Raw genomic sequence first — 27,219 nt, 5'->3', positions numbered from 1 at the left:
TTCTAACAGTCTTAAAGAGCTCCTGTATGTTGTAGCTGTGTTCCAAACATTGTGTATGTAAGATAAAGTGTTTTCGTGTAGAAACCAATTCCCCAATAAACTGTGTTTCAATGCTTCTGGCTTACCTTTAAAAGAGGACATTATTTTGACTTGTAATTTTTTTATGTTTAACTTTATTCACCTGTTTTACTCATTTATTCCTGGTAAAGAACCTGAAGATTTTAAGACATCCCAGACACCAACTAAAAAATTTCTCAGAAAGCCAGCCCGAAGTACCAGAACTCTTTATGTCTAAAGAGGGTAATGATTACACTTACAGACCATATAAGGGAAAACCACCAATGCAGTTTATTTTAATGCTTCAAATTCACTGAGAATAACTTCTTAATGTCACATCAGAAGTCAACCCATCAATACTGAATTTGGAAAGCACAATAAAGACTCAGTTTTTTATTGGGACTATACAACTTAGCACTTAGCACAGTACTAGGCACTATGATTCCAGAGCAAAAACAAAAACAAAAACCAGAAGTACGCATGACAAGCAAAATTCTTAAATTCTAGGGAATCTACAAACATCCAAAATTGTACACAAAATGTTGTGTAGAGTGTGCATACATTTTTGTGGGGAAAGGTCCCATAACTTTAATCAGCTTCTTAAGGGGCCCAACCTGTATATGGGAGAATTCTAATCTCCTCTATATTTTCAATAATGAAAGCAGTGGACTTCAGGAAGTTTACTTTTGCACATCCAAGAGTCAATTTTCATGGAAAGAGGATAGGAAAGAACACAGATCAAAGTAGCCTGCAAGGACTGGGTAGGGAAGAAACTTCCAAGTGTTGTTTACTTTATAAGTTTAGTAACATGCTCTGGTTTAGAGAAGTGAAACAGGAACATAACAGGTAACAGAAGCTGGAAATGAGGCGACGCCTACGGGAATTTTCCAGTCTTTCAAAAAAAACCAACCTTTAGTATGAATAAAACAACAGCAAGAATTTAAAATACAATTTAACTCAAGTCCAATTTTTAGTTTCTGCATATTAACAACATTTTTATTTTCGAATATCACAAACTTCAATCAGAATACTTTAAAAAATATTATTCTGCATGCATTTAACAAATCTGACAAAGGACAGTATCCAGTTTACTTGCATTGTACTATGAAGTTTTAATTGAAGTCAATTAACATATATTTAAAATTAAGTACAGGTAACAATGAAAATCTCATTTACCTGATGGCATCCTACCACTATGCACATATTCATGTAACAACACTACTAGTACTTACCCTGGAGCATAGGCAAAATGTAGATGGAGGAATCACCCTAAAAGCAAATTTCAGGGATTAAATATCGTCGTCGTCATCACTGCTGAGGACAAAGCTGCTGCCTGTGGACAGGGGCTCCTCTTCCTTAATATTCCCCAAACCACCCACAGTCCCTCTTTCATCAGAATCATCAAACAGCTTCTCACTGGAATCCTCATCATCAAACAATTTCTCATTAGAATCGTCATCTTCTAACCTATTTTCATCTACAGCTTCATCGCCCTTTACATCTACTTCATCTTCTTTTTCGTCTGAATCTTCAAACATCTTGTCATCGGCATCTTCTTTCTCACCAGCACCTTCAAGCCCCTTTTCATCGGTATCTTCTTCATCCTCGTTTTCATCTGACTCATCATCAAATACTTTCTCATACATATCGTCCTCTTCCTTTCCATCTGACTCTTCCTCCAACTCTCGGTCGGAGACTTCCTCATCAAACACCCTTTCAGAGCTGTCATCTCCATACTCGGATTTTTCAGTGTCGTTTTCTTCTAACTCTTTATTGAGAACATTTTCATTAAACTCTTTGTCGGAGCCATCCTCATCAAAATCTTTTTCAAGGCCATTTTCTTCAAATTCGTTTTCAAAGCCGTCCTCAGGCTGCTTTGCAGAGCAGTCTTCCTCAGATTCTCTTTCCGAGTCATCTTCCGTCTCCTTCTGGGGGCTGCCCTCTTCGGACTCCTGGTCGGGGCCATCTTCTTCGGACTCCTCTGCAAGGCCGTTCTCTTCATAATTGTGTCTGAGTTTTTTCTTTTTGCGTTCTCCTTCAGGGTCACTCTCTTCCTCAGGACTACCCTCTTTGAACTCTGTTTTGGAACTGCCTTCTCCAGCCTCTCTTTCAGGGTAATCGTCTTCACATGCTCTTTTAGGGCAGCCTGCCTCCGACTCTCTTTCTAGGCAGCCCTCTTCAGCTTCTTTCTGGGGGCAGCCTTCTTCAGCCTCTTTTTCAGGGCCACTTTCTTTAGCACCCGTTTCACAGGCATTTTCTTCCAATTCTCCCCCATCTTCTGTTTTTTCAAACTTCTTTGAATCAACGGGTTCTTCAAATGCCATTTCGGTTGGGGCGTCTTGAACATTCATTTTGGATGTGCTCGAGTGCTCTGAAAAATGCCTTACTCTAGAAGGCCCTGCCCTTTCCGAAGCACAGACAGAATTTGAACGCTGAAGGCCTCTGCTGGCCTCCGGGGCATCAAGGAAGGCCTTCCAGCCTCTCAACCTTTCCTCCCTTTCTCTTGTGGTCTCCTCCACCTGTGCATAAATGGGAACTACCATTAAAATGAAGTTTTAGGCAAAAGGAAGTAACAATGTCTCTGAGCATTTCTCCTATTGACAGAAGTATCCTAATTTTATAATGCCTCCCCTCTTAGGAAGTCAAAGCAATTCCCTATCTTTGGCTTTCAAAACTTAACATCTCAATTTTCTACACTTGACCTTAAGATCATTAAATAAATGCCCACAGCACAGTACTAGAGAAATGTCTCATCAACTAAAAAGTTAATATTTGATCTCTGTACTTTACGACACAGAAAAGAAGAAAACCTTTTTGGTTTAACGTGTTCTTTTCTTATCGCTGTTGTGAGCAAGCCTCAAAACTTCAGACTTATAAACTAAAAGATTCAAACATTTTTTTCTGTGCTCTGACTGCAAAGCATTGTTTAAAATAAGTACTGTTACTTTTAACAGATTAAACTGAACCCAAAACTTATCTGAAGGCCTGCTAGATCCCTATTTGTTGGTAATAAAATTACTCATGTGTCCTTGACAGTGGCAGAGTATACCTGGTAATCTGTAGTCCCATCCCATGCTTGGGCAGTGATTTGACGGCCACCAAACCACCTTCCATCGAGTGTTTGAATACAATAGTCAGCTTCCTCTGGATCCCTGTAGGACACAGAGGCCACACCATCTGGGTGTCTCTAGAAAGACAATGGAGAGAAAGGAGGAATGAATGAGAATAAAAGTAAAACATGTATATTTGACAAAGTAGGTAAGTAGTAGTGTTTTTTCTGATGATATGCACTAAAAGATTTTCTGCATGAAGCCTTTCTTCCCTTCTATCCAGTGAGGGACATGCAGCTGGGGGCGTCTTTAGCTTCATCTGGTTTAGTAAGAACCAAGCACTATGTCCTTGGAAATATTTCTGCAGACAACATTGTTCAGTGAGAAGCAAGCCAGTATGGCTGTTAAAGAGCGTGGACTCTGAAGACGAACAGCCCTGACATTAAGTCCTGGTTCTGCTAGTCAGCAGCTGAATGACCTTGGGCAAGTTGCTCCATTTCTAAACTTTCAGCTTCTTCATTTGTAAAATGGGTATAATAGCACCTACCTACCTCAAAGGATTGTGAGGATTAAATGAGATAACACGTAAAGTAGCTTGTAGTACACAGTAAATAAACTATGACTCTTTTAATTATTATGTATCAATTTTGGAAGTAAAAAAAAAAGTGACAAAAGGAACATAAAGGAGAATATTTTTGACTGCTCTCCAAAGGTGGAGAAAAATTCACAAAGAGGCGAAAATGTGGGCAAATAGGGAACCATAGGTCTCACATATTTTTCTTGTACTTTATTTCACCCAATCATATACACTAGAGTGACGATAAAGTTAAATAATCATACCAAGTCTATTAAAGCCTTGACTTATAATTCATGTTCATCTAATCATTGCTAACAGATGACTACCACTAGACCTACATAAAAACATTAATATAAAATTTGGGGGCATAATAACACCTGGCAATAACTTATTAAATGGGAAGAACGATTGCTTTAGGAATCATTTGTCCAAGCCATACACTTACATCAAAGAGAAGGAGCTTCCTAATTTGTCCAAACTTTGAACACTCTACTCGAAGGTCTTCTCTGATCTCATTCAGTACCAAAGGATCATCCTGCAAAATACACGATTAAAATGGGTTTGTTCCCTTCTATAAGTACAAATCCTGAGAATCAAATTTCTTGCTTTGACAAAACAACAAATAAGGTTTCCTTAAAGGTTAGTTATGTTTGTTTGCAGTCTACAAAATGAAGACAAGTCAAAAATCAAATGAAGTCACACTAGCACAGCTGCTGCTACTATGAAGGTCTGCCTGGCTTTGAGATGGAGGAAAGGGCCAAGTATGACCGGCAGCAACAGCAGGGTGCAGAGGCAAGGAGAGAGAGGGAAGGAAATCCCAAATAAGAGCAGCTGAAAGGCCAGCAGAAGTCCTGTGGCATGTGTGAAGTCAGATTCCTATGCTCTACGTGGGCATCAAGACTGTACGAGGAGGGCCCTTTGCTTTGTGTTTTGCATAGATTCCTGTTTACCAAAATCTTGTACTGGGGGAGATGTATTCCCTTCACTGACCAAGGATACTAAGATTGTTCTTTGTGCTTCTGAGATTCTACTTTAATTCACAAGGTAAACCTCCCATATAAGGAGCGGTTATTTAAGCACACAATGAAACATCCTTAGCTGCTGCTTTCTTGCAACTCCAAGGCTACTTCCTGCTACGATGACTCCCTTAAGAACACTCAAACACTGCTGCTGCTGCGGCACTGAGCTCAGGCAGGCTCTCCCCCTACAACTAAAGGATTTAAGAAGCCCTGTAGGAATTAACAAATCTTTCTGCAAGTCCCAATGCATGAAAAAGGCTCATAAAAAGTTACATTACCAACTTGAATTTCAGCTACATACAAGTATAAACGAGGCTGTCTGATCCACTAATTTCTACTGAAGTAGACATACTTTCTAGTAAACATTTAAATTCAACTATCTCATGGGTTTTTATTTTCCTCACCAACTAAACAGAACTGCAAGAACTATAAAATGTGGCTTTTCTCTCCTGAAGTTCTCTCAAAAAGCAAAAAACAAACAACTGGCAGACAGTTACTGAAACCAAACTTAAAAAAATATAATATCCTATAAATCTGAGGTTTCTAAAACTTTCACTGGCAGGACTCTGGATTTCTCCCATTTACAAAATCTGATTTTGGAGAAGATGCCAATTTGTTTTATACACAATTATCAGGCCTCAGAGGAATGGGAGAAAGAGCATAAAAGTCATTTGGTGAAGTCATGTGGGGGCCAATAGGGATGTGAGGGTGTGTGGCTGGCTCCTATCAGACTGTGCACTTTCCCCAGGCAGGAATCTCATTTGAATGAATTTCATATGCCTCACAGAACACGGATGTCTTTCACGCAGAGGGAACAGTCGATAAAAACTTTTTCAGAGTTTGAGAAACTATTCCTAATATGTTGATTTTATTCACCAAGGAAATCAGTATTATATCACAAACACAATTTTTTTCAAAATATGTAACAAATTTCAGTGTGATTCCATTGTGGGGGAAGGGAGCATTACCTTTTTTATTTCTGTATCAATGTCTCAGTGCTTTTCTATGAGGATATCAAATTTTAGCAGTTCTCCTAGATCTCCATTTTAATTTATACCAGTTTGAAAAACTGTTATTTATTTTCTGCTGTATAGTATCCTGTAGCTCAAAGATAATCATCCCTTCCTCTAGGAAAACTCTTGAACATAGCTAAGCATGGAAATTTTCTCAAGACAACACTTTGCAAGCAATAGACCTGAGACTAAAATCAGACTGACGTACTGAAACCTTCTGCAGTCAACATTCGTAATTTTTTTCCACGTTGGTGTTTTATTTCCCCAGGAAGAAATGAACTATGTTTCTCATTTCTTTCCCAGCTAAACCTAAACTGGCCAAGATAGTGGCCACTAACCACACATGGCTACTGAATACTTGAAAGGTGGCTAGTCCAAATTGTGGTGCATTATAGGAGTGAAATGAACATAAAATCTTGAAGATTTGATGCCAAAGGGGGAAAAAAAACAATGTAACATAGCTCATTAATATTTTTATATCACATTGTCAATATTATAATATTTTGGGTATACTAGGTTAAATAAAATTTACCATTAAAATTAATTTCCCCTATTTCACATTATATTGTTACTGTGGCTGCTAGGAAAATTAAAATGACACATGTGGCTCACATTCTACTTCTATTGGACAGCGCTAGTGTACACAACAAGAAACCTACCTGTGCATCTGGGTTTGGATTCTTCACCTCTTGGTAATCAAATTTGCCAGGCATGCATTTTTAAATAAGGCTTTGAATTTAAACACTGAAAACCCTCTGACGTGACATTAAAAATATTAGCCTTTACACTGTTTACCCTGATACCAAAGAGCATTTTTAGGTATTTTGCTTCTAACACGGGTCAGCTGTTTGGAATGAAAGTGGATTCCAACCCCCCAAATCTGATTTCTTTTTGACACCTGGGTAACCTGACAACTCAATATTTGTTTTCCACTACAAAGCTCAATGCTGATGCCTGTTCTTTAGATTCATACAGAATCTTCAGTCAAATCAAACACTCCACAAAAACATCCAGTGACAACAGGTTTCTCTGACGAACACCTCTATTCCAGTTACATAATGTCCATACCAGCATCACCCCACAGAACCTCCTACCTCAAAATCCATGGGATGAAACATATTTTTGACGATGACGACTCGCTCGTGGCGCATTCGAGATGGTCCAGCTCTTCTCTCAGGTCTCCAATCCAACTGCCTAATGCAACAAAGCAATTAAGAACTGAATTTTGTTTCATACTTGGAGAGAGGAAAATATGAGTTGTTAATCCTATTTTAATAATAATAATTATTTGATTCTAAAACAACGTGTATTTTAGTCACAGTTCTACTCAGAGAGCTTTCTGAAATAAAAATAATGGGCAGGTGAAAGATGGTTCCAGTATCTGAAATCCCCAGAATATGTATTTTTTTTCAGAACTGCTGTCTGGTTACAAGCATTCTGATGAAGGTACATTGCAAATTATTTGGTATTTATGACTATCTAGGAAAATATACTTTGAGGCCAAAAAATATGTTCAAATTCTACTGGTTTTTAGTTATTTTATGACTATAAAGAACAAACTTCACTGAAATATATAACTACTCACTCTTTCGTACAATCTAAATTTTATTGATATTGTGTATAACATTTATATTTACAGTAACTATTCCTGTAAAAACTATAGGACTATACAACTAAATGCTTTTTTTTAACCTTAAAATAAACTAGTTTATTTTTATTACTTTTTTAAAAATTTTGGTATCATTAATCTACAATTACATGAGGAACATTATGTTTACTAGACTCCCACCATCACTGAGTTCTCCCTACATACCCCATTATATACAACTAAATGCTTTTATGATCATTTTATCATTAGTTTAAGCACGATGTTAGAAGAGTTATTAGAGCTCACTCTAATAAAAGTACTTATCATTTTGGTTAATTTCTTAAAATTAGCATATATCAAAAAACATATTTAACAAATGGATCGAGAAACTTGATGATATTATGTATATACTATAAATAACCACATAGTAGGAACAATGATAAAACCTATCATTTCTAATTTCTAATTCCTACTAACAAACTTGTACATAAAAATTTACCTCCTTGTATAGATGACTTCAAACCACCTAGGAAGTGAACTAATGGCTCTTGTATATAGGATTAAGCTATCTTACTTCATCTGATGTTTTAGCATTTTCCAAAGTGATGGCTCTCTTATCTCATTTAAACCTGTTACAGAACAAATGAACTCCCCAGAAGATGAAAACCACTACCACTGCCAAATCATCTTACTGTACAGATTGTTCAAAGCTTCGGATGACCTAATGAAATTCTTCTAAAATAATCTGTAGACATATTTGATGCAACAAAACTAGGTGGCTAATACCAAAAATGTACTCTAGAATATTTACATGAAATCCTTCAAAAAGGAAGAAAAAAACCACAAACTTTTGTTGCATAGACAGCTTTTTCTTGTAGTCTTTGCACTTCTTCTTCTTCTTTGAGGCATCATATTCCCCCTTCAGTTGAAACTTTGCCACCTCAACATGTAGTTTGTAGCCTCTAATTTCATCTTCATCCAAGAGCTTTAACGCAAGATCCACAGATTCCCTCTATAACGGTAAAACAAGATACGGTCAGTAAGCTTCACAATGAAATGAAACTTCTGGAGTTTTTTAGATGATGACTATATACACAATAAAGATTTAATTATAACCACCTACTCTGGGATAAAGAACTCTAGATGCACATCAGGAAACCTGTGTTCAAGACACAGCTGTTCCAACCAGCTATGTGAACTTAGGCAAGTTCAATAAATTATATCATTAGAATAGTTTTGTCTTTTAGAGTCTCAATTTCTCAACTATACAATGAGGCAAATGGACTTGTGTGATTTCTAAGGTGTATTCCAGTTTTAAAATTCTAAATTAGTCCTACTTAAAAGACTAGATGGCTCAAGAAACTGGGAATACCAAGGCCAGCCTTCATTTTTTTATTCACCAGTTAATCTGCAAGTCTGTGATATCCTGGGAAGAAGGTAATCACCTGACAGCTTGTATATTAAATACATTTGTAGACACTGGATCCTATACAACAGAGGCACCTGTTAGCTCTACAAGAGGTAAAGACCTGAGGGCCTGAGGAGAACACAAGTAGACAAATGAAGCCAGCTGCACAATCAACATGGATTGCAGAACAATGAACTATATTCTTCTGAAACTCAATTTACTAGCTTGTCAATTTTATGGGTCATGAATTGTACATATAGTTTCCCCAAACCCCATTTTTTTCTTTAAAACACTCAAACCCCAAATCCACTGACATTTGAAAATTACATAACTACCTTCCTATAATTTTCATATTCATGTACGACCCCCCCATGTTCAAGAACCAGATCAAAAACATCTCCCAAAAAGCTTTCAAGCTTAATCCTACTGCCTTCTGATTTCATTGAAATGCTGTATACTCACAACATGCTTGTGGTATTAGTCCTGTTGTTTTACTGCTTTGATTTTACTTTGTAATTATTTATAAACGTTCCATGACATATGTGTATTTTATCATTGTGCCCATTTCTTTTGTACCCTTCAGTAATGCGTAACACACGCTCCTAAGGTGACAGGTGTTCTAGAAACAATGGCTGCTTTTGACACTGAGCTTTCCCTGTGCAATTTAATGGTATCATGAATATATGAAGTTCTGCAAATTTCTGTTAATACCACTCTCTCTTCTCTCCCATTCAAAATATATTTCAAAGCAGTAAGCATAAGCTAGCATCTTGTTTACAATTTAATTCAGGGGTCAGAAAACTTCTTTTGTAAAGGGCCAGTTAGTAAATATTTTAGGCTTCATGGGCCATGTGATCTATGCTGCAACCATTTAACTCTGCTGTGGAAACATGAAAACAGCCACAGACAAATGCATAAATTAATTAATGTGGCCATGTTCCAATAAACATTTATTTACAAGGACAGGCAGTGGGCTGGGGTTTGCCAAATGAATTATCATTCCAGCGGGAAAATAAAATGTTACTGGTTTTCTTTGTGCATTTTAAAAATGTGTTCTGAATTGATTATCTGCATATACTCCTAAAGAGATCTTTGCACTGAGACTTCTTTTAAGACAAAAGAAGTACTTTGGTTGTATAACTTATATAATACCTTGACCTGGTAACATATTTTCTTAGAAGAACAAGTGAATCATCTCACCTATGTGATACACACAGGCACCATCTGAAATCTCAGTTTTCTTCTTCCTATTTTGAATCCTTATCAGTCTTGGGTTACTATCTACACAGAATTGTAGCCTTGGTTCCTCAGTTAAAACTGGAGATAGGGGAAACTTACGCGACCACATAACTAACCTTTAAATAACAGCAAAGCCCATCTCCTTTAAGATTTCCTTGATTATCTTTGTAAAGCTTGACCTTAAATTCTTCTGTTTGAGGATCTCTCATAATAATGCCAAACTTGGACATGAGCTGTATAAATTCATCCACTGTAATGTCTGGAGGCAAACCTTTAACATAAGGGAAAAAAAATTGTAAAGGCATTTACAATAAAGGCAAGGGTTACTTAGGTATTCTACCAATTTGAAACCTACAACTCAGATTAGCACAATTTCGATATTTTCTAAATGTATGTAAAATCTCACATCTATAGAATCGAGGAAATTTTATGTTTTGATGTATTTAAATACACATTAAAATTGTTTAGGCTTTCTATCAATGAATCCGAAGAGGCAAACTGCCATGAAGTTAGCTAAAGCAGACAAAAAGAATGGCATGTAAAATTACACACACTTAATTTTTTTTAGATTTGCAGTAAACAACATACTCCACACTAATGCAAACAGCTGGACCAAAAATGACATACAAATAGACTTTAGAGAAACTGAAAAACTAAAAATCACTTTGTGAAAAAAATCTCAAAATCAAGTATTTTCTACTCGAAATACTTAAAAAGGTATACGAACCAGACACATATACATTTGTATTTCTGTCTTCTTCAACATGAAACCATCCTAAAAATCAAAATGAAATAAATAAATAAGTAAAACACATACAAGAAGAAGTAAAAGTCACATTATGAAATCTTGACAATGTGGCAGTTTCTCAGAATTTCTAGGAACTTTTTCTTACCTTTAGAATAAGACTAATTCAAATCACTGTCCAGCTTTCAAACTACCTGGATATTTTCTAAGATAATTAGTGGTACAGCCCTATCTGAAAAAAAGATGGCTAGTTTATCTTGGTTCTTTATGCTTCTGACACCACTTTAAAAAAGAAAAAGCATCCTTGTCCACACTTGAGGCCGTGGCATGCTCAAGCAGCTTCTGACTCCAACTACTGTGTTAAGCCTGGAGTTCAATTTAATTAAACTCAAAAAGTTTGGAAAATACCTTACAAACAGAACTTGATAATTTCCTAATAGCTCTATTTTGAAAAGGGATTAACTGAGGCATAAAACTGCAACAGCCTACCCAAAACCCACAAGTTAGTTCAAGAGCCAACATAAGAACCCACATAAAAAAAAACCCTCATCTTGTGATTCCTTCAAAGCTTTTACAATTCTCTAAAAAGTAACTACAAATACACACACTCACTAAAATTTTTAATTTTTATACTCATGTTTTGCAAGCTAAATCCACTTGCCTGATTCAGCCTTTCTCTTTTCTCCCCTCTTCTTGGAATCACTGGGTTCAGGGGATTTTCTTTGTGGAGGTTCCTCTGCAGTCGGAGCACTGATATTTTGTACATTTGCAGTAGAGCTAGACGCGCCATCACTAGAAAAGCCGTAATTGGCTTGATAAGTAGCAATGAAATCTTCAGTGATCTAAACAAGAATTAAGCACACACACATACAGAAGTTAAAAAATGATTTCCTCCCTTGAATAGTCTAGTGTTAAATTACAGCATTCAACTACACAACCTAACACAGAAGTGTTTCCACAGGTAACAGTCATATTAATTAGTCTAAATGCAAGAATAAGTCTTCTTATATAGAAAACTGGGCATAAAATTAATAAGACAAGGGTACTTGGATTATCAACACAAAAGTCTGAGATACTGTTGGCATTTTAAGTGATGTTGGCACCTTTTCTAGTTTCATTTATAAATTACTGCCTCTGTACAGTCTACTTGACTAAGGCTACAGGTATATAGGAAAAAAAGAAGTTAAGTCAGAATAAAAACCAATAGTCAACGAATAATCTAACAATAGAACCAATCTTTCTTTTACCCTATATACACACAAATGTACATGTACACTAAATATTTAAATCTCTAGTTGCACAGAGGACACAAAATGGACCTCTGATTTGGTATATAAAGAATAAGCTAGCAATGATAAAACTAAATACTTGTTTGAATCACATTTTCATGTAATGTCAGAACAAATTAAGACCAAAATCAACTCACATCTATCCTCCTGGCATTTAGGGGGGGAAAAACACAATTGCACAATGAAAGAAATGTAGTTATATCTTCATTCCGATCAACGTTAGGCCCCCATAGGAATGGGGAAAATTTTAAACTCAAATTTTGAACAGGTATGGGCTTCCATAACACAAAAAGCTAGTGCCACAAAGCTAGCGTCACAAATTAATCCATTTATTATAAATTTAATTTTATAATTATAAATCAGATTATAATAAATCAGACTATTGTTACAATTACTCAGAAGGCCGGATCTGAACTACAGCTGGCACTTACCAGTACAAGTGAAATAGTAAATGTAACGATTTGGAGGATATGGGATAGACACACAAATACAGATAGGGAAAGAACAAAGTTGAAATAAATAATTTTAAGAATAGCAGTCAAATTACACAATGGATATAACACACGGTTTGTATTACCTTGCCAGTCCATTAGGGTGCTAATGGTTATCCTTTTTCCACCCATAGGAAACCTTGATTAACAGGGTACTTTCACCGAAAAGTTTACAGAACCAAGTTTAACATCAGTTATGTTACTCCGAGCTGAAATAAGTTTTAACAATTTCCAAACTAAACAAATCAACACAGATCTTTTGTATCCATATTCTATGTACCTCTAGTCATATTCATGGGTGGTTATATGGTTCAAGCACATATGCCTAGGGTCAAAACTTCACAAGAAAGTAAAGAGGGGTGCAAAGTTCAATCAGTGAAGATATATAAACGGCTACTTTTCTTTCTCAAATCAAGAAGCTGCATTTTGCACATGGTGCATAAGCTAAACATCTGAATTCCTAGGATAAGTGAGGTTGGCTATCTGATATTAACAGCTACTCAATTTGCTCTTGGTGTTTTTCCTCTTTGCAATAAAAAGCAGTCATCAATATAATAACCAACTGTGACCTTCACAAATAAAATAAGGCATAGAAAAGACTTAAGAATTAAATTACATTTAAGACATCTTCCAAAAGACCTAAGTTTCTTTACACATCGGTTCTACAACAGACAACAAAAAGAAACGTCACTATCCACAAGGGCTCTAACTCAAGACCTCACCAAAGCGTAAAAGGAGCGCCCCTCGAAGCTGGCCGGGTGGGCCCGCTCGGCAGTGGCGCCCGTGCCACACTTACCTTGGGGAACCAAGCCTTCTTGTTCAGGTCCCACTCGTAAGGGGTGTCAGCCGGCTGCTGCCCGAAAGAATCGGTTTCTCCGCCGGGATCTTTCTGGGTGTCGCCGTCCTTGGTGTCTCCGTACAGTTCTTGCATTCTCAACTGCTCATCAAACTCGTCGTTCCCATCCAAGTTGCTGCCGCTCATGGTGGCGACTTAGCCAGAGGCAGGGTCCAGGCCAGCGAAGAGGCCGAGATGACGCTGGAAGGGAACAGAGAAAGGGAGGTCGGCAGAGGTCGGCCCGCACCCCGTCGCCCCCTGGCGCGCCTCCCCGCGGCGCCCCAGCAGCCCCCGGGAAGTCGGGGCCACTCGACTGCCGCACCGCCCCCCGTCCGCGGTTCGCGCGCCGCGCGCGCGCCGATTCTCGCCGCCCGGCCGCGCCGCCGCCCACCTGGCGAGCTCCGCAGGGCTTCGGCGCCGCTGCTGATCCAGAGCGCGGCGGAAGCGCGCACGCGCGCAGCCGCCGCCGACCGGGCCCGAGGCGACTGCGGCTCCCGCGGCAACGACAGGAAATAACTTGAAGTCCGGGGCCCGCTCAAGCTGACGCAGTCGCCATTATCAGCGCGTCGGAACGTCGCGGGTCGCGCCGACACGCCTACAATGACGTCACCAAGCGCCGACGCGGGGCGGACGGCGCGGGCCCGGAGGGCGGGGCGCCAGAGGCGCGAGCCCGCGGGCTGGTGCCCGACGCGGGCGTGGGGCGCGAGCGCGGGGGCCGCGGCGCCTGGGGACCTGGGGGTTCGGCGGCCTCCACGGCGCGCAGGACCGGGCTGGGCTGGGGTGGTAGCCAGAGGCGTGGGAATGTTCCCACTCTGTGGGCTCTGGGCGGGTGTCGGGCACCGCCATCTTGGGGGAGTGGATGGGGCGGGCAGGACAGGTTTATCTTGCTGTGAGTAAAAGATGCGCCTCCTTCGTCCAGAGTCCCCTCCTCCGCGTGGGAAAGCATGTCTTTTGCTTGTTTCTTATGATTTATTTCCCTAGGATAGGTATGGGCTTCTGTTCATCTTGGTCTTCTAAGAACCTAGCACAGAGTCTGGTCTCTAGTGCGTATTGAATGAACGAACGAACCGATCGAGGGGTGGAAGGATCCACGTTCTTTCTCCTTACTCAGCTCACTCTCTCTCTGGCACCTCCCTCAGGCTGGAGAGCAACTCTTTGGGAGCCGTGGGAGGGAGGGCAGTAGGTGCTTGTCCCTTGTGCTACATAATTTAGAGGACCTCTGAACTGGACCATCCAAGTGTGAACACCAGCTTCCCTGGACGAGTAACTTCGTTTTTGTCTCTCTTTTAGAAAAACAATGCTTTTCCTCTAAACATAACCCCTCGCCCCCAATCACACATATCGCCGAAAATGAAGAGGTCTATAGTTTTTAGACTGGGCAGATGTTTATAGAGCTCCTACTAAGTGCCAGGCACTGTACGATGCTCTAGCAGTTAACAAGACAGGCCCAATCCAAGGGATACACACTTTACAGGGTTGGGAAATGACCTGATAGAAGTACTGGAAGCTAGAGACCAGCAGTTTTCAAGCTTTTTGGTCTTAGGACCTTTTTACACTCAATAATTATCCAAGACCTGAAAGAGCTTTTGTTTGCATGGATTATTTTTTCAGTATTTTTTGTAGTAAAATTAAAACAGCTGTTTAAAAGTACCAATTCCTTTAAAAACAGCAATAATAAACCCATCATATGTAAACAAATTTCATAATCCAGACCTGAGGTGGGGGGAAAAGCTTCCCAGAAGAAATTATTTCTACTATTCCAGTGACCTTTGCTTCTAAATAGTGGTTGAGTATGGGTTCTAGAAAACCCTAACTCCCCAAATGCCAGCTTTGTGAATATGGCTTCAACTATAACGATTTTTAAATAGTAAGTTGGGTGGATTTGTTGGTTTGTTTTTCAATTACATTTCTTCATGAAGTTCTTGTTCTGGTGGGGATACTGGAGGCCTGTGCTTGCATGCATTTTTATAATACAGATAACAGGAATTTCATTAGGCTCATTTAAGCATTGCTAAGTATTTCTCCCTGGATCCAAAAATAGTATACAGCTGTTGTCAGCAATGTGTTTTTGGGCTCCCATTTCATTCCTGGGTGAGTTCACAGCATAGGTGATAATAGCTACATAGTCCTGCTGCACGTGACTTCTGAATGCCTGCTATATCCACAGCCTCTTCTGAGCAGGTGGCCAAAAAGGTTCCTTATGCCTAGATCCCATGTGATCTTGCCACCCTGGCCCAAAGACTTCCCAGAGGCCTATGAGGTGACCTGGCAGAGTAGCTCCTGTCTTCAAGACTGAATTTGACTACCTGAGTCAATAAGAGCCTCTCCCATGGAGCAGAATGAGTGTGGAACAGACAAGGCCATGGTCAGAGTAGCAGAGAAGCCGGGAGGTCCACATGGGGAAAGTAATAAGCAGAACAGAGCCCGCTGTGGAGAAGTTCCCCGGGGCTAAGAGGGTGAGCTGAGGCAGTGATGGAGGGTCACTAGGTCACCATAATAGTGGGGCAGTGGAGTGGGAGCCAAGCACACTTACTTGTAATGGCATTTTATTTGGCCTCGAAACCTGACAGTTTTTTTAACAATGGCTAATGTCTCTATGAGGCCTAGTTCCTATTCCTATTTTCCTGTGTGCTTGAAGAATGAATTCCCTAGGAACGGAGTTAATCTGGAAGACTGCCTTCACAACCTGTCTTTTTCAAAATTTTATGCAAGTCACAGAAACACTCAAAGTGACAAGCAAAAAGAGGGAAACTTTGTTATTATAATAACGGGGGTAGCTCCTGCAACTCCAGGACCAGACTATAGACAGGCTGCATGAGGGGTTGCTAGATTCAGGACACATGTAGTCTCAGAACACAGCCAGCGTCCCTCTGAATATATTCTTTGTTTGACTCCTGTAAGGAGTGATCTGCTGAACTCCTGGCCTAAGAGGTCACATATTTGTTGGTAGATAAAAATACATTAACCTCCAAAAGCAGAGACTGCTTGGCCAGGCAAGTCATGTACCTGTTGTACGAACTCTTCCTGGAAAATTACTGAACTATACCAAGCTAGATTTTTTTTCTTAACAGCCATTCTTGCTCACTCTGTTCAGGAATTTTCCTGTCTCCACTTCCTGTAATCTCAAGACTTAGTGAAAATAAAAGTCACTCCTTTTGGCAAAAAGAGTGATGGATCCCTGACATAAGATGGTTAAAACTGCAGAAATTCTTTAAACCCACATTTGCTACTTTGAGTAGGTATGCTAGCGTTAAATGTTTTGTGGGGCTTTCAAATTTCAACGACAAAGACTGGCCCGTTGGGTATTTGGCTGACACCTAAGTTTGTGTGTGTCCCATCTCTCCCCCCTTTTAGAAGCTCTCCAAAGAAATGAAATCTTCCATAGTAACATTATTGGCACCACAATAGGCAGTGTGAAAGAAATTGTGGATATTGGGGCCTAGTTGTAATCTTAACTCTGCCAAGGATGATGTGTTAAAAAAAACAAACACCCCCTCCAAAAAATCAAAACAAAGCTGTTAATTTTAACCCCAATTCCCCAACTCTGGATGGGAGGCTGATGCCCTGTAAAACCATGTAGGGAATTCTCTTAGATTCCTAAGTCACCTTAAGGATTACTAAGAATGAGGAATATGAAAGTTCTTTAAGCTCTAGCTTTGTCAACTGCTAAAAAGGCTTTCTTGACTTTTGTAATCTGGTACTTTTATCAAGTCATTTATAAAATGCCGTGCCTAGGAGAGTAGAGATGTTATTTTTTACTCAGAGTGAGGAAATAACAAAACATTTGGGAGTCTTGTGACTTGAAAATAACTTAAATTTTGGAATTAAAATGGGTTCTCTGTTACATCCTGTCAGAAGTATTGTTTTTAGCATATAAATTACACAGTCATTTAAAACTTTATTTCATATTTATTTGTTTACACTCGTTTATTTCAATGTCCGATTTAAAACAGTACTAATACAATATTGGCACCCCTATTTTGAGTAAACTAATTTTACAGAAATGTAAAGTCTAGTGTTAATATATATACCCTTTTGGAGCCACATCATTAGCAAAAGTTCACAACTACACATGTCGTTTAAAGAAAGCTCAAAACTACTAAAAGCACACCCCCAAATCAAGTTTTTGAAAATACAAATTTAACTACAGGGCCAAACATATGTTTTAATTTAACCCCAACAAAACATTTTCTGAAACCACAAGTCTAAATTTGACTCTTCTGTTGACAACAGTTGCTTGAAGTAACAGTTCTTAACAAGCTTATTGCATTAGCAACTAGCAGCACAGGATGGAAAATCAGAACCTTCCATCTGATCTCCAAAGGCAGAGATAATTAGGTCATGCTCTTATAGGATTTAGGTACCCATCAGGTTTAATGGAGTCAAGCAGGAAGATGATCTGATAACAACTGCACAGCCAGGTGTTAGGGATTTCACATGGTACTTCTGCATTGTTTAGAAAGAGGGCACTGCTTACCAGAAAGAAAAAAAAATTCCTTCAAAGAATTTCAGGTACTAGTAGGCTTACAGATTTTTCAACAGGGTCCTTCCCTGGAGCCCTCAAATGACACCAAAAATGTGGCCACTTTTTCCGCCTGTGAATAAGGCAAGTTCTTCACAATATCTGTGAAAGGTAACTTTGCCCATTTATCAATCAGTGGCAGTTGTAAGTAGAAATACATTAAGTCAGTAAGGCAAGCACCTTGCTCCAGATCGTTACTCAGTACTTTACTACTCACTGTCTCCAAAACATTTCCACTGCAACTGCACAGCTGTGCTGGTAACAGAATAGAGATGAATGGAAACGGGCAGTCCAAAAAACCTGCTAAGGTTTATTTTTCAGGACTTTGTTTTTTTTTTTTTAAGAAAACTGTAGAGGAGATGTTTGATGTCTCTTTGATCCCCTTTTCATATGCAAAGATAATCTCTAGATTTACACCACATAATAAACACAAACAGTTTTATTCAAATCACAGAAGTATATGCAAAATTAGAGGCATCATAGATGTGATGGAAACAAATGAAATTTTTTAAGTGTCATCTTGTTTATTTCACCTTCCCTCCTATTCGACCTCCCGCATAGGATCCACTGACATGTACGAACCTGTCTTTCTATACCTAGTGGCGCTTCATTTTATTTAGAAAGCCCAATAACGTTAAAGTTTGTGCATTGAAGAAAATCATGGTTTGTCTTTTACTTGTAAGGATCCTTCACTGCTAAGATTTCAGCACAATCCACAAACAGCAAAACCTCTGACACCATACACCTACGCACAGCTCAGAGTCGGATACACATGCTGGGAGGAAAAATATCATTTTAAATTGAAAAACTAGACTCTGTCATCTTCCTTCTTCACATTACACCCACTGAACAAGGTCACACTCATTTCAGACACCCACGTGCTCCCAGCACCTGGGACCCTTCCCATCACAGCCAGGTGGTTAAGAGGGGTCTCTTCAGGAGGCCGGTCAGGCAGCTCTGCCTTGCAGCAGAATAACTGAGCTTTAAAATGCTGCTGGAAGGTTTTGCTTAGCCAGTAAAGAGCAAAGGGGTTTACACAAGAATTGCTGAAAGCTAGAACCCGAGACAAAACGGTGAGAAAAAAACGAATGGCGGAGGGGTCCACGTAGGTCTGATAAGTAAATGAGTGGTAGAGATACAAGAGGTGATTCGGCAACCAGCAAAAAGCAAACAGAGCCACCAGCACCAGTACAGTTTTGGCAATTCTCTTCCGGGATTCGATCTGGGTGAGGGAGGGAGAAAAGTGGCAAAAAAAAAAAAATCATTTAACTAGCAGAGATTTAAAATAGCCATTTTCTAGACTTACACAGAAATGTACACTTAACAGGCTGGTGTCCCTTTGAACATGCGTTTGTGAGGTAACTGGCTGGGGCCAGCGGGAAGGCAGCCCATGGCTAGAGAATACAGCAAATTAATTGGCATGGTAATCCGTGATCTTGGTCTCAGTTCTAATTCAGAGACCCCCATCCCCTGTTTTGAGATACCCTAGAATGTCTCCAATTATCATCTCAGGGAGAGTTGTGGAATTCTTGGAAATTTAATTTGATTAAAAAGTAGATGTTTTACAAAACTACTTTCACTGCATTGGCAGAAGCTGGCTGGGTTAGAATATTCCTCTAGGGTTTATGAAAGTTGACCAGTTGGTACCAAAATCTGTTTTTGATCTATAGCAATTCTAACTACATAGTCAATGGAATGAAACCCCACGTGCCATCATTCCTCATATGTGAAAAAAATCCTACCTACAACTCTTAATAAGAGAAATAGCCAGGTTAAGTGAAGGCGTTGCCTGTGATCACAGAGAGAGCAAAGAACTGTTCTCATGGGCATTAAATATGCAGTTTTAGCCTTGTGAGCCCCACTGTTGAACCAACCGTATAGACTAGATCAAAGACAAGAGGTAAATGGAATCATCTCTCCCCACCCAAGAAAGAGAGAAATCCTGTGGGATTTTTAAAAAGTCGAATGAAACAATGTATTGGCAACTTTTTTTTTATTCTGTTCATTTTTATGAGAGGAGAGCACAACTGGCTCTTGCAATGGTTGTAAGCAGCTTCTATGAGTCACCATGTTCTCTTGCCACTGGTACTTCACCCTGGAGACCTCAGTTTGCTCATCTGTGTAAGTGGTTTGCACTGAACGTTATGGCACAAGTGGTTTGCATTGAATAATGTTATGGCTTTTTGCCAGTTCTGTCACCCTGTGTTTTTCTATCTGTAACACTTTCTAAAACAAAAGGTACTTTGCTTTATTGTCTCACCTTGTGCAATGTTCCTCACCCTACCATGGGGTAAATAATTTTGAGTGCTCCCAAACGTCAGCTGTCCCCTTTCAAATAATAGTTGCCCTACTATTTATTGAATGCTTACTATGCACCAGGAATTACGCTAAGTATTTCACATGTATCATCCAGTTCCCATCTTCATTTTACCAATGAGGAAACTGAGGCTCAGTGAGGTTAGGTAACTTGCTCAGGATTGCTCAGCTAGTAGGTGATAGAGCTGGAATTAAATCCTGGGTCTGACAAACTCCAGAGCCTATTGACCCAAACAAAAATACTACACTGCTATCGTATTTATTACTCACCAGTGCAAAGGTAGGAATTTCACTTCGAAATTCATGCACGAGTCCTGAGTAATACATACCTGCTTGCGGGCATGGCTTTGTTCCTCAGTAGGTATGTTCAAGGTGCTTTTGTAAAGAGTCCTAGCAATCAAAGAATAATAGACAGAGATAATACAGAGTGGGATAATGTAGAACACTAAGAAGCATAGCAGAGAATGTATCTCTTGCAGGAGCCTCTCAGAAACAGGATAAGAGGCACATGCTTCAAATGTCATATTTTTGTTGGGATCTTGAAAGGTGTATACATTTGAAAATACAGCCTCTGGTAGAGCAATTATCATAGACATGATCCAGATGCAGCCAGCTTTGGCACACGTCTTCAGGATGGTATTGGACGGCTGTCGCTCCAGTGGCTTCACAACTGCCTTGTATCTAGAAACACATAACCATAAGCAAAGGTCAAAATAATATCAAAATGACAGCATTTTAGGGTTAGAAGCTTCCTTAGTGGTCACTATTTTACCTCCTATTCATATGTATACAACCAAGTCAATATTAACCAAGGGGAATTGATTATGGCTTCAAATACACCCCAGTACTTTTTATTTATGTTAATCACCTTTTCTATTATTTACTAATGAGATATTCCCGATTTGCAGCTTTATAATTGTGTGTGTAGGTTCTCCATTTACGACAAATAAATATTTTTCAGCACGAATTTTATATGTGATTGAGAGTACTTCCGTACCTGTGTGTATTACTTTAAGTGTTCTGAAAGACTTCCTTTTCGTGTAAGTGAATGATGTGAAACCTAGTTCTCCTTCCTTCACGAGTGAGCAGTCATCAACCTTCCTAGAAAAGCATTCCATGAGTTTAAGCAGTAAAGAAGAGAGGGTTAATTTGTTCCCTGATCCTAAGTGCTAATTTGTTGCCCAAGCTGATCCGTAATGTAGACTTATAGGCAAGGCAAGAGTGAAATCAGGAGCCCCTTGCTCATGCAAAGATGCCTCCTTATCCTGACAAATCCACCTTAAAATCAATAGCCTTTAAATACATCTGTCCTCAAATAGAATATAAAACCAGTTAAAGCAAATATATATGAAAGACACAGGGAACACTTTTCCTCCTCTCAGATTCCAAAATCTGAAGAAGCTATTCCTTCTGGTACTGCCAGGCATTGATTACTTACAGGCTTCTTGCAGGCTTTTTAAAGCATCACTTTAAATATTTGGAGCCTCAATTTTTTTCATGCTTTCACAGTTATCATTCTACAATGGGAACACAGGAAAACACAGTACTCAGACTGAAAATATCCTAACAGCCTGAACACCCAGACCGATAGAGGTTCTCACATGCTTTATCCATAGAGCTCTGAAAGTCAACCAGGGTTAATTTATTTCTCTGGAAATGAGAATGTCATTGAATACCTACAGAGAAAATAAACACAATTAAATGAAGTGATGACATTACACTGAGTTACCAGGAAGATGAAAACCTCATTGTTTCTCTGCCATTAATTAATCTGATGAATTTCAAATAAAGTAGATGCATGTATCTTTCTACCATCTTTCCAGCATATGCGATCAATTTCATACCTATGCTGACATTTTAATGTTGACAATATTGCACCACTAGGCTGCACTAACGTATAAAACATGAATTGTTTTTCTTTTACACCTGGAACAATTTGCTTTACTTAGTAAACTGGGGGTATGAAAACACGGTTCAGTATCCTTTCAAGCAAACAATTACACTTCAAAGGAAATTATTCCCAAAGCATACAATATCAACCTACCCTCTGATGCTAACACAGGAATTTAAACATCCTTACTCCAACTTTTATTTAAAATGCTCCCTGATTTTCCAATCTTAATCCAGGTTACTGAGTATGAGAAAAGCACAACAGTAGCCAGTGAATGCTAAGTACAAGCTTTTCTTTCTTTTTGGCTAATTTCACATCCTGCAAACATAATTGAAAAAAGAAACCCACCTGTCAGCGCTGAGAATTGTTAATGTGAACACTGATACACCAACAGAAGTGAGCTGGATAAAAGAAAGCACCTTACAGCCAATTCTTCCGAACAGCCATCCTTCTGCAAGGTAGTGGGTTGCATCCACAGGCACACAAGTTAGCAGAAGTAAAAGATCTCCAAAAGCCAGGCTGGTGATGAAAATATTTGGAACTGTTTGCATGGATTTGGTCTTGAAAAAGACTTTGATGAGAATAGCATTTCCAAGGATGCCCACTGAAATGATCACGGCATAAGTGAAATAGATGCCACACAATGCTTCTATTCCTGGGGAGTTGTCTCCGGTCGATCCTTTATTTTTGGTATCATTAGGAATGACAGAGCTTGATGATTCTGTGTCATTTGTGATTGAAATTACAGTCTGATTAGGTGACTGAGGCTGTCTTTGAGGCATTGTCAAAGACATTTCTGAAGACTATGCCTTTAATATTTCTTCTGCTCAGTTCAAATGTAGTTGGTTCTCACGTCTAATGCCTACGTCTAGTAACGAGATGGAGGAAGAACAGAGCAGAACAGCAAGCAGATTCAAGACATCTGGATTCTCCTTTCCTTCAGTTGTTCTGTGTCTCCCAGCATGCTTGGCTAAATGCTTACCCATCTGGCTCTGAAGAGTGGGAGGTGGAGGAGTTTTACTGGCATTTCCGTGGCAGAAGGAGGGGGTTTTGGGAAATGCTCTGCAGTTGCTTGTTCTTCCTTGTTGGGGTATCATCTTATGAATACCTAGACACTATAAAATAACACTATTGTTCATTAGAACCATTTTGCTTCCATACTTAACCACGAAGATCTCTATAGGTCCCGTTCATTTTCTTCCAGAACTCAGTCATTTCTCTGCAATCAGAAGATGGTCTCATGCATTTTCTTTGACATGGTAAGTACACCTGTGTGTCCCCTGAAGCACAAACTTGAATCCACCCCTTTAGATTTAATACCAGAGAGGTGCTGAAGCAACAAATCATTCCTACTTCGACAGGGTTGATGTCACTTCCAAGGAGGAATGATTCAGGTGACCTGGGCTTATCACCTAGTTCTGACCCTTGGTAATTACTGACTCTGTGACTTGTGGGGGCTGAGCTGCCCAATATCAGAGCAACCTGGAAGAGATGAAAAATCCAGGCAAACCACCAGTTGCTTTGTCTGTAAACGTCCTAATAAGACAGTTTATACTGTTTGACTGTCTGTTTTAATGCCATATGTATTTTAAGTGCTGTTTAGGGTTCCTCTCTAGAGATAGTTAAAATGAACCTGCCTTGTTCCAAAACAGAATAATACAGGACACTGCTCGAGGTCCTGGTACAAAAGGACTTACTTATGAAGGAGGGAGCGCCATAGATTACTCCAGAGGTGATGGGCATGTAGGTGATGCTTACATCAACCGAAGGAAGTAGAAAATGAAGGCAATTACCTTAGGACCTACAAGAGAAGCCCCTTGTTACAGAAAATGTAACTATGTGATTTATGTGTGTGTATGTGGGGTGGGGGTTGGCTGGGAGGGGGAGGCCAGAAGTTTGAAGGCATTTAATAATAGAACCTCCTAAGAAATATTCTCTGAAATGATCAAATTCAAAGGATCATCCCTCAGCTAGGAGTAACTTTGTGTAGGAAAGTGTTTATACATACATGCATATCAAAAGTAGTCTGATAAGTGACATGAAAAACTGCAAAGTATTGGCTGACCAATGAATGGCAGGAGCACACAAAGATTGCTATTGATACTGACAGAATAGGTGCAAGAAATTCCACAGGGAAGGTGAATTGAATCAATTATCTGGTTAATTTGAGCCCCCTACATCACACCTACACTCCACACTGCATGATTATCTCCATAGTTTGAATTACTCAGCTAAATAACTGCTTTTGATGGGAATGGAGACAGGGATGTCTGGATAAACCCAAATCCCTTAGCTTTTAAGTATATACACTTAAGTAACTTCATGCACTGAGCTAGCTCTTTAGATCCTCTGTTTAGAAAACAGTGCGATGCAGCTCATATCTTGATCTCACAAAGCTAATGATAAAATCTCTCTGGGATTCCTGCATATCATTTAGCAGAGAGCACAGGGTATCTCCCAATTCACACCTTGGCTGATGGCCACACTGCACTGTTGAGTAAGAAACAAACCCTTGCATGTGATTTCCAGAATTGTCTGAATTTCAGAGATCTCAGGCATTTTTTCAGCAGGCGGCAGCCACCGGCTGCCTTTCCTCCTCCCTCTTGGGTCCGGTCAGGAGCGATCAGGAGAGGGCCAGTGGTGTTGGAGTCCGGCTGAAGCAGGAGTGTTCTTGGACCCCTAGGATTCCAGAATCCCAGAATATCAGAGATGGAAGCGACCTTAGAGATGATGAAGCAAATCCTCTGTTTCCCCAGAGGCAGAAATGAGGTTCAGAGGGGGGAAGTATTTCATGCAAGGTCACACCAGTACTCAGTAGCAGAGCTGAGATGAAACAGGTTCTCCCTGGATTTTCAAAGGTTAAAAATCAGTAACAAGAGCTGGAAAACAATTCCTGAAGAGCCATATTTTTGCTCATTTGGCATTGTGGACTTAGGCTTTCTGCATGGTCTATTAACCAAAGAACAAGAGATTTCCAGGCTAACAAGTGAATTATGATAGATAATTTAAATGCATCTGCTTTTATATCTACTTCTTCAACCTTAAAATTTACCTACAAAACATAACCATGTTTAGTTAATCATTTGTAGTTAAAGTTGCCAGGCACTTAGCCTATACAAAATGATGAAATTCCTTTTTTTGTTTGTTTTTAGTGCATAATTGGTCAAAATTATCATCCAAGATTTCCAAAACCAACTACCTGGTATAGATTAAGCACCTGTACTACAATCCTAATGTAGCCTTTTAAATATTGGACAGTGAACGAATAAATCACCAATTTTCTGAAGTTGGGGTCCAATTCAGACAGTGTTGGTAAAATCTTTTTTAAATCTCCAAGGAGCTGAGGATCTAAGGGTGCTGAAGAACTCTTCTCTGCCTCTAAGATGGTGGGGAGAGGGACTAGAAACGATTACAGGAAAGAGGCTGAAAATTTGGCTCCAGGAATCTCAGCCATCAGTTAAACAAGACAGTGGTTCTCAGATCTTGGCTTTTGTCAGAATCACCAGGAAGGCTTATCAAAACCCAGATGGGTGGATCTTGTCTGGAGTTTCTGGGGTCTGGGGTGGGGCCTGAACATTTCCATTTCTAACAAGTTCCCAGGGGATACTGAAGTCTTTGGTCTGGGACCACCCTCTGAGAATCACTTACCTCAGATAAAAACACTTCAGCTGTTCAAGACAAGCCTGGCTTTTCCTGATGTGGAGGTTGAAGCGATATTTCTATGGGTCTTCATTAAAGGACAAGGAACTTTCTGATGTGATGGATACTTCAAAAATTCTCCTTACGTATCTCAGTCCCTGGTAAGCCAGATGTACTGAACTCTTGGGTCCCTAGGACTGAACCATCTAGAGTGCTTGGATGATCTTTCCAATGGAAGAATGATGAAGTGGTTCAACTTTTTGCCTATGACTAATCACAAATTCTGTTTATATATTGGAGAACTGAAAAATGAAGAATAACCAGAATTCTCAATCTATAAGTCTCTGATTACAGAGAGCTTTAAAAAAGTTCTTGTGCTGGGAAACAGGGTGGATTTCTTTATTAATTAATGGGGTTAGATCACTTTTAAAAAATTATTGTTGATACACAATCTTATGTTGGTTTCAAATATACAACACAGTGGTTCGACAGTTACCCATATTATTAAGTCTTTACCCCCTCTAGTGAGATTACTATTGATCAACGTAGAAAGGTGTTACAGAATCATCTACTATATTGTCCATGTTGTACTACCATCCCAGTGACCAACCTATATTGTGATTGTGCGTTTTGTGCCCCTTTATCCCCTTCACCCTCCCTCTTGGTAACCACTAATCCCTTCTTGGCATCTATGAGTCTACTGCTATTTTGCTCCTTTTGTTTTGCTTTGTTTTTATACTCCATAAATAAATGAAATCACATGGTATTTGTCTTTCTACACCTGGCTTATTTCACTGAGCGTAATACCCTCTAGCTCCATCCATGTTGTTGCAAATGACCATTTTTTAATAGAGATATTTGCTTTTTGGGTGCTGAGGCATGTGAGTTCTTTATATAGTTTGGATGTTAATCCTTTATCATATGAGTCATTTATGAATATATTCTCCCATACTGTGGGATGTCTTTTTGTTTTGCTGTTGTCCTTTGCTGTACAGAAGCTTTTTAGTTTGATGTAGTCTGAATTGCCCTTTACTCCTCCCAGGCGGGCCGCCCCCCAGGAGATGGCTTCCAGTACGGTTTGCTGGACAAACCAAAGTTTCCATTCTTCCTTCCCGTTTAGGATTCACCTATGCCCGACAGGCCCTCAGAGGAGTTGGCCAGGCCTGCTCCTTGAAGTGGTGTGAGGTTAGGGAGGCAGTTCAGCATTCCAGGCAATTTAGCCAGATGGTTGCATGGACTATGGTGCCAGTACAGGTCTCAAGGCCATTGGCCAACTAGGGGTCCATGGTGGATGTGAGGATGGGGAACGAACATCCTCAGATTAACCTGAGGTTGGTTAACAGAGGCAGGATGAGAAAAAAACTGCCAAAGTGACTCCCTTCCACCTCCAATTTCCTTGTCTTTTAGGGTATATAAGAAGCCTGACTTAGTAGTTTTTGTACAAGGGCGATGAAATGAATGGTTTTATAGATCTCTCTCACATGCGCGCACCACGTTAGAGTGCACATCTATATGCCAAGTTACTTACATAATCTCAAAG

At 39.6% G+C, this 27,219-nt stretch overlaps 2 protein-coding genes across 2 annotated transcripts; both read right to left on the bottom strand.

The window, feature by feature from the left end:
- Window positions 1-325: 325 nt before the first annotated feature.
- HTATSF1 (HIV-1 Tat specific factor 1) lies at window positions 326-13,904 on the bottom strand. Its single transcript, XM_036919160.2, has 10 exons — window positions 13,703-13,904; window positions 13,273-13,512; window positions 11,358-11,538; window positions 10,679-10,726; window positions 10,068-10,222; window positions 8,153-8,316; window positions 6,811-6,910; window positions 4,130-4,219; window positions 3,107-3,244; window positions 326-2,576 (listed from the first exon to the last, which is right to left on the bottom strand). The coding sequence occupies exons 2-10, from the start codon at window positions 13,456-13,458 to the stop codon at window positions 1,347-1,349; spliced, it is 2,292 nt and encodes a 763-aa protein (XP_036775055.2). The 5' UTR covers window positions 13,459-13,512; window positions 13,703-13,904; the 3' UTR covers window positions 326-1,346.
- Window positions 13,905-18,641: 4,737 nt separating this feature from the next.
- BRS3 (bombesin receptor subtype 3) lies at window positions 18,642-22,822 on the bottom strand. The gene is made up of 3 exons (XM_036919183.1): window positions 22,389-22,822; window positions 20,479-20,830; window positions 18,642-19,055 (listed from the first exon to the last, which is right to left on the bottom strand). The coding sequence occupies exons 1-3, from the start codon at window positions 22,820-22,822 to the stop codon at window positions 18,642-18,644; spliced, it is 1,200 nt and encodes a 399-aa protein (XP_036775078.1).
- Window positions 22,823-27,219: the final 4,397 nt, after the last annotated feature.

The sequence above is a fragment of the Manis pentadactyla genome, chromosome X (genome assembly GCF_030020395.1).
Source record: "Manis pentadactyla isolate mManPen7 chromosome X, mManPen7.hap1, whole genome shotgun sequence".
NCBI lineage: Eukaryota > Metazoa > Chordata > Mammalia > Pholidota > Manidae > Manis > Manis pentadactyla.
The sequence above is the reverse complement of the archived record's forward strand: the minus strand, read 5'-3'. Positions and strand labels throughout refer to the sequence as shown.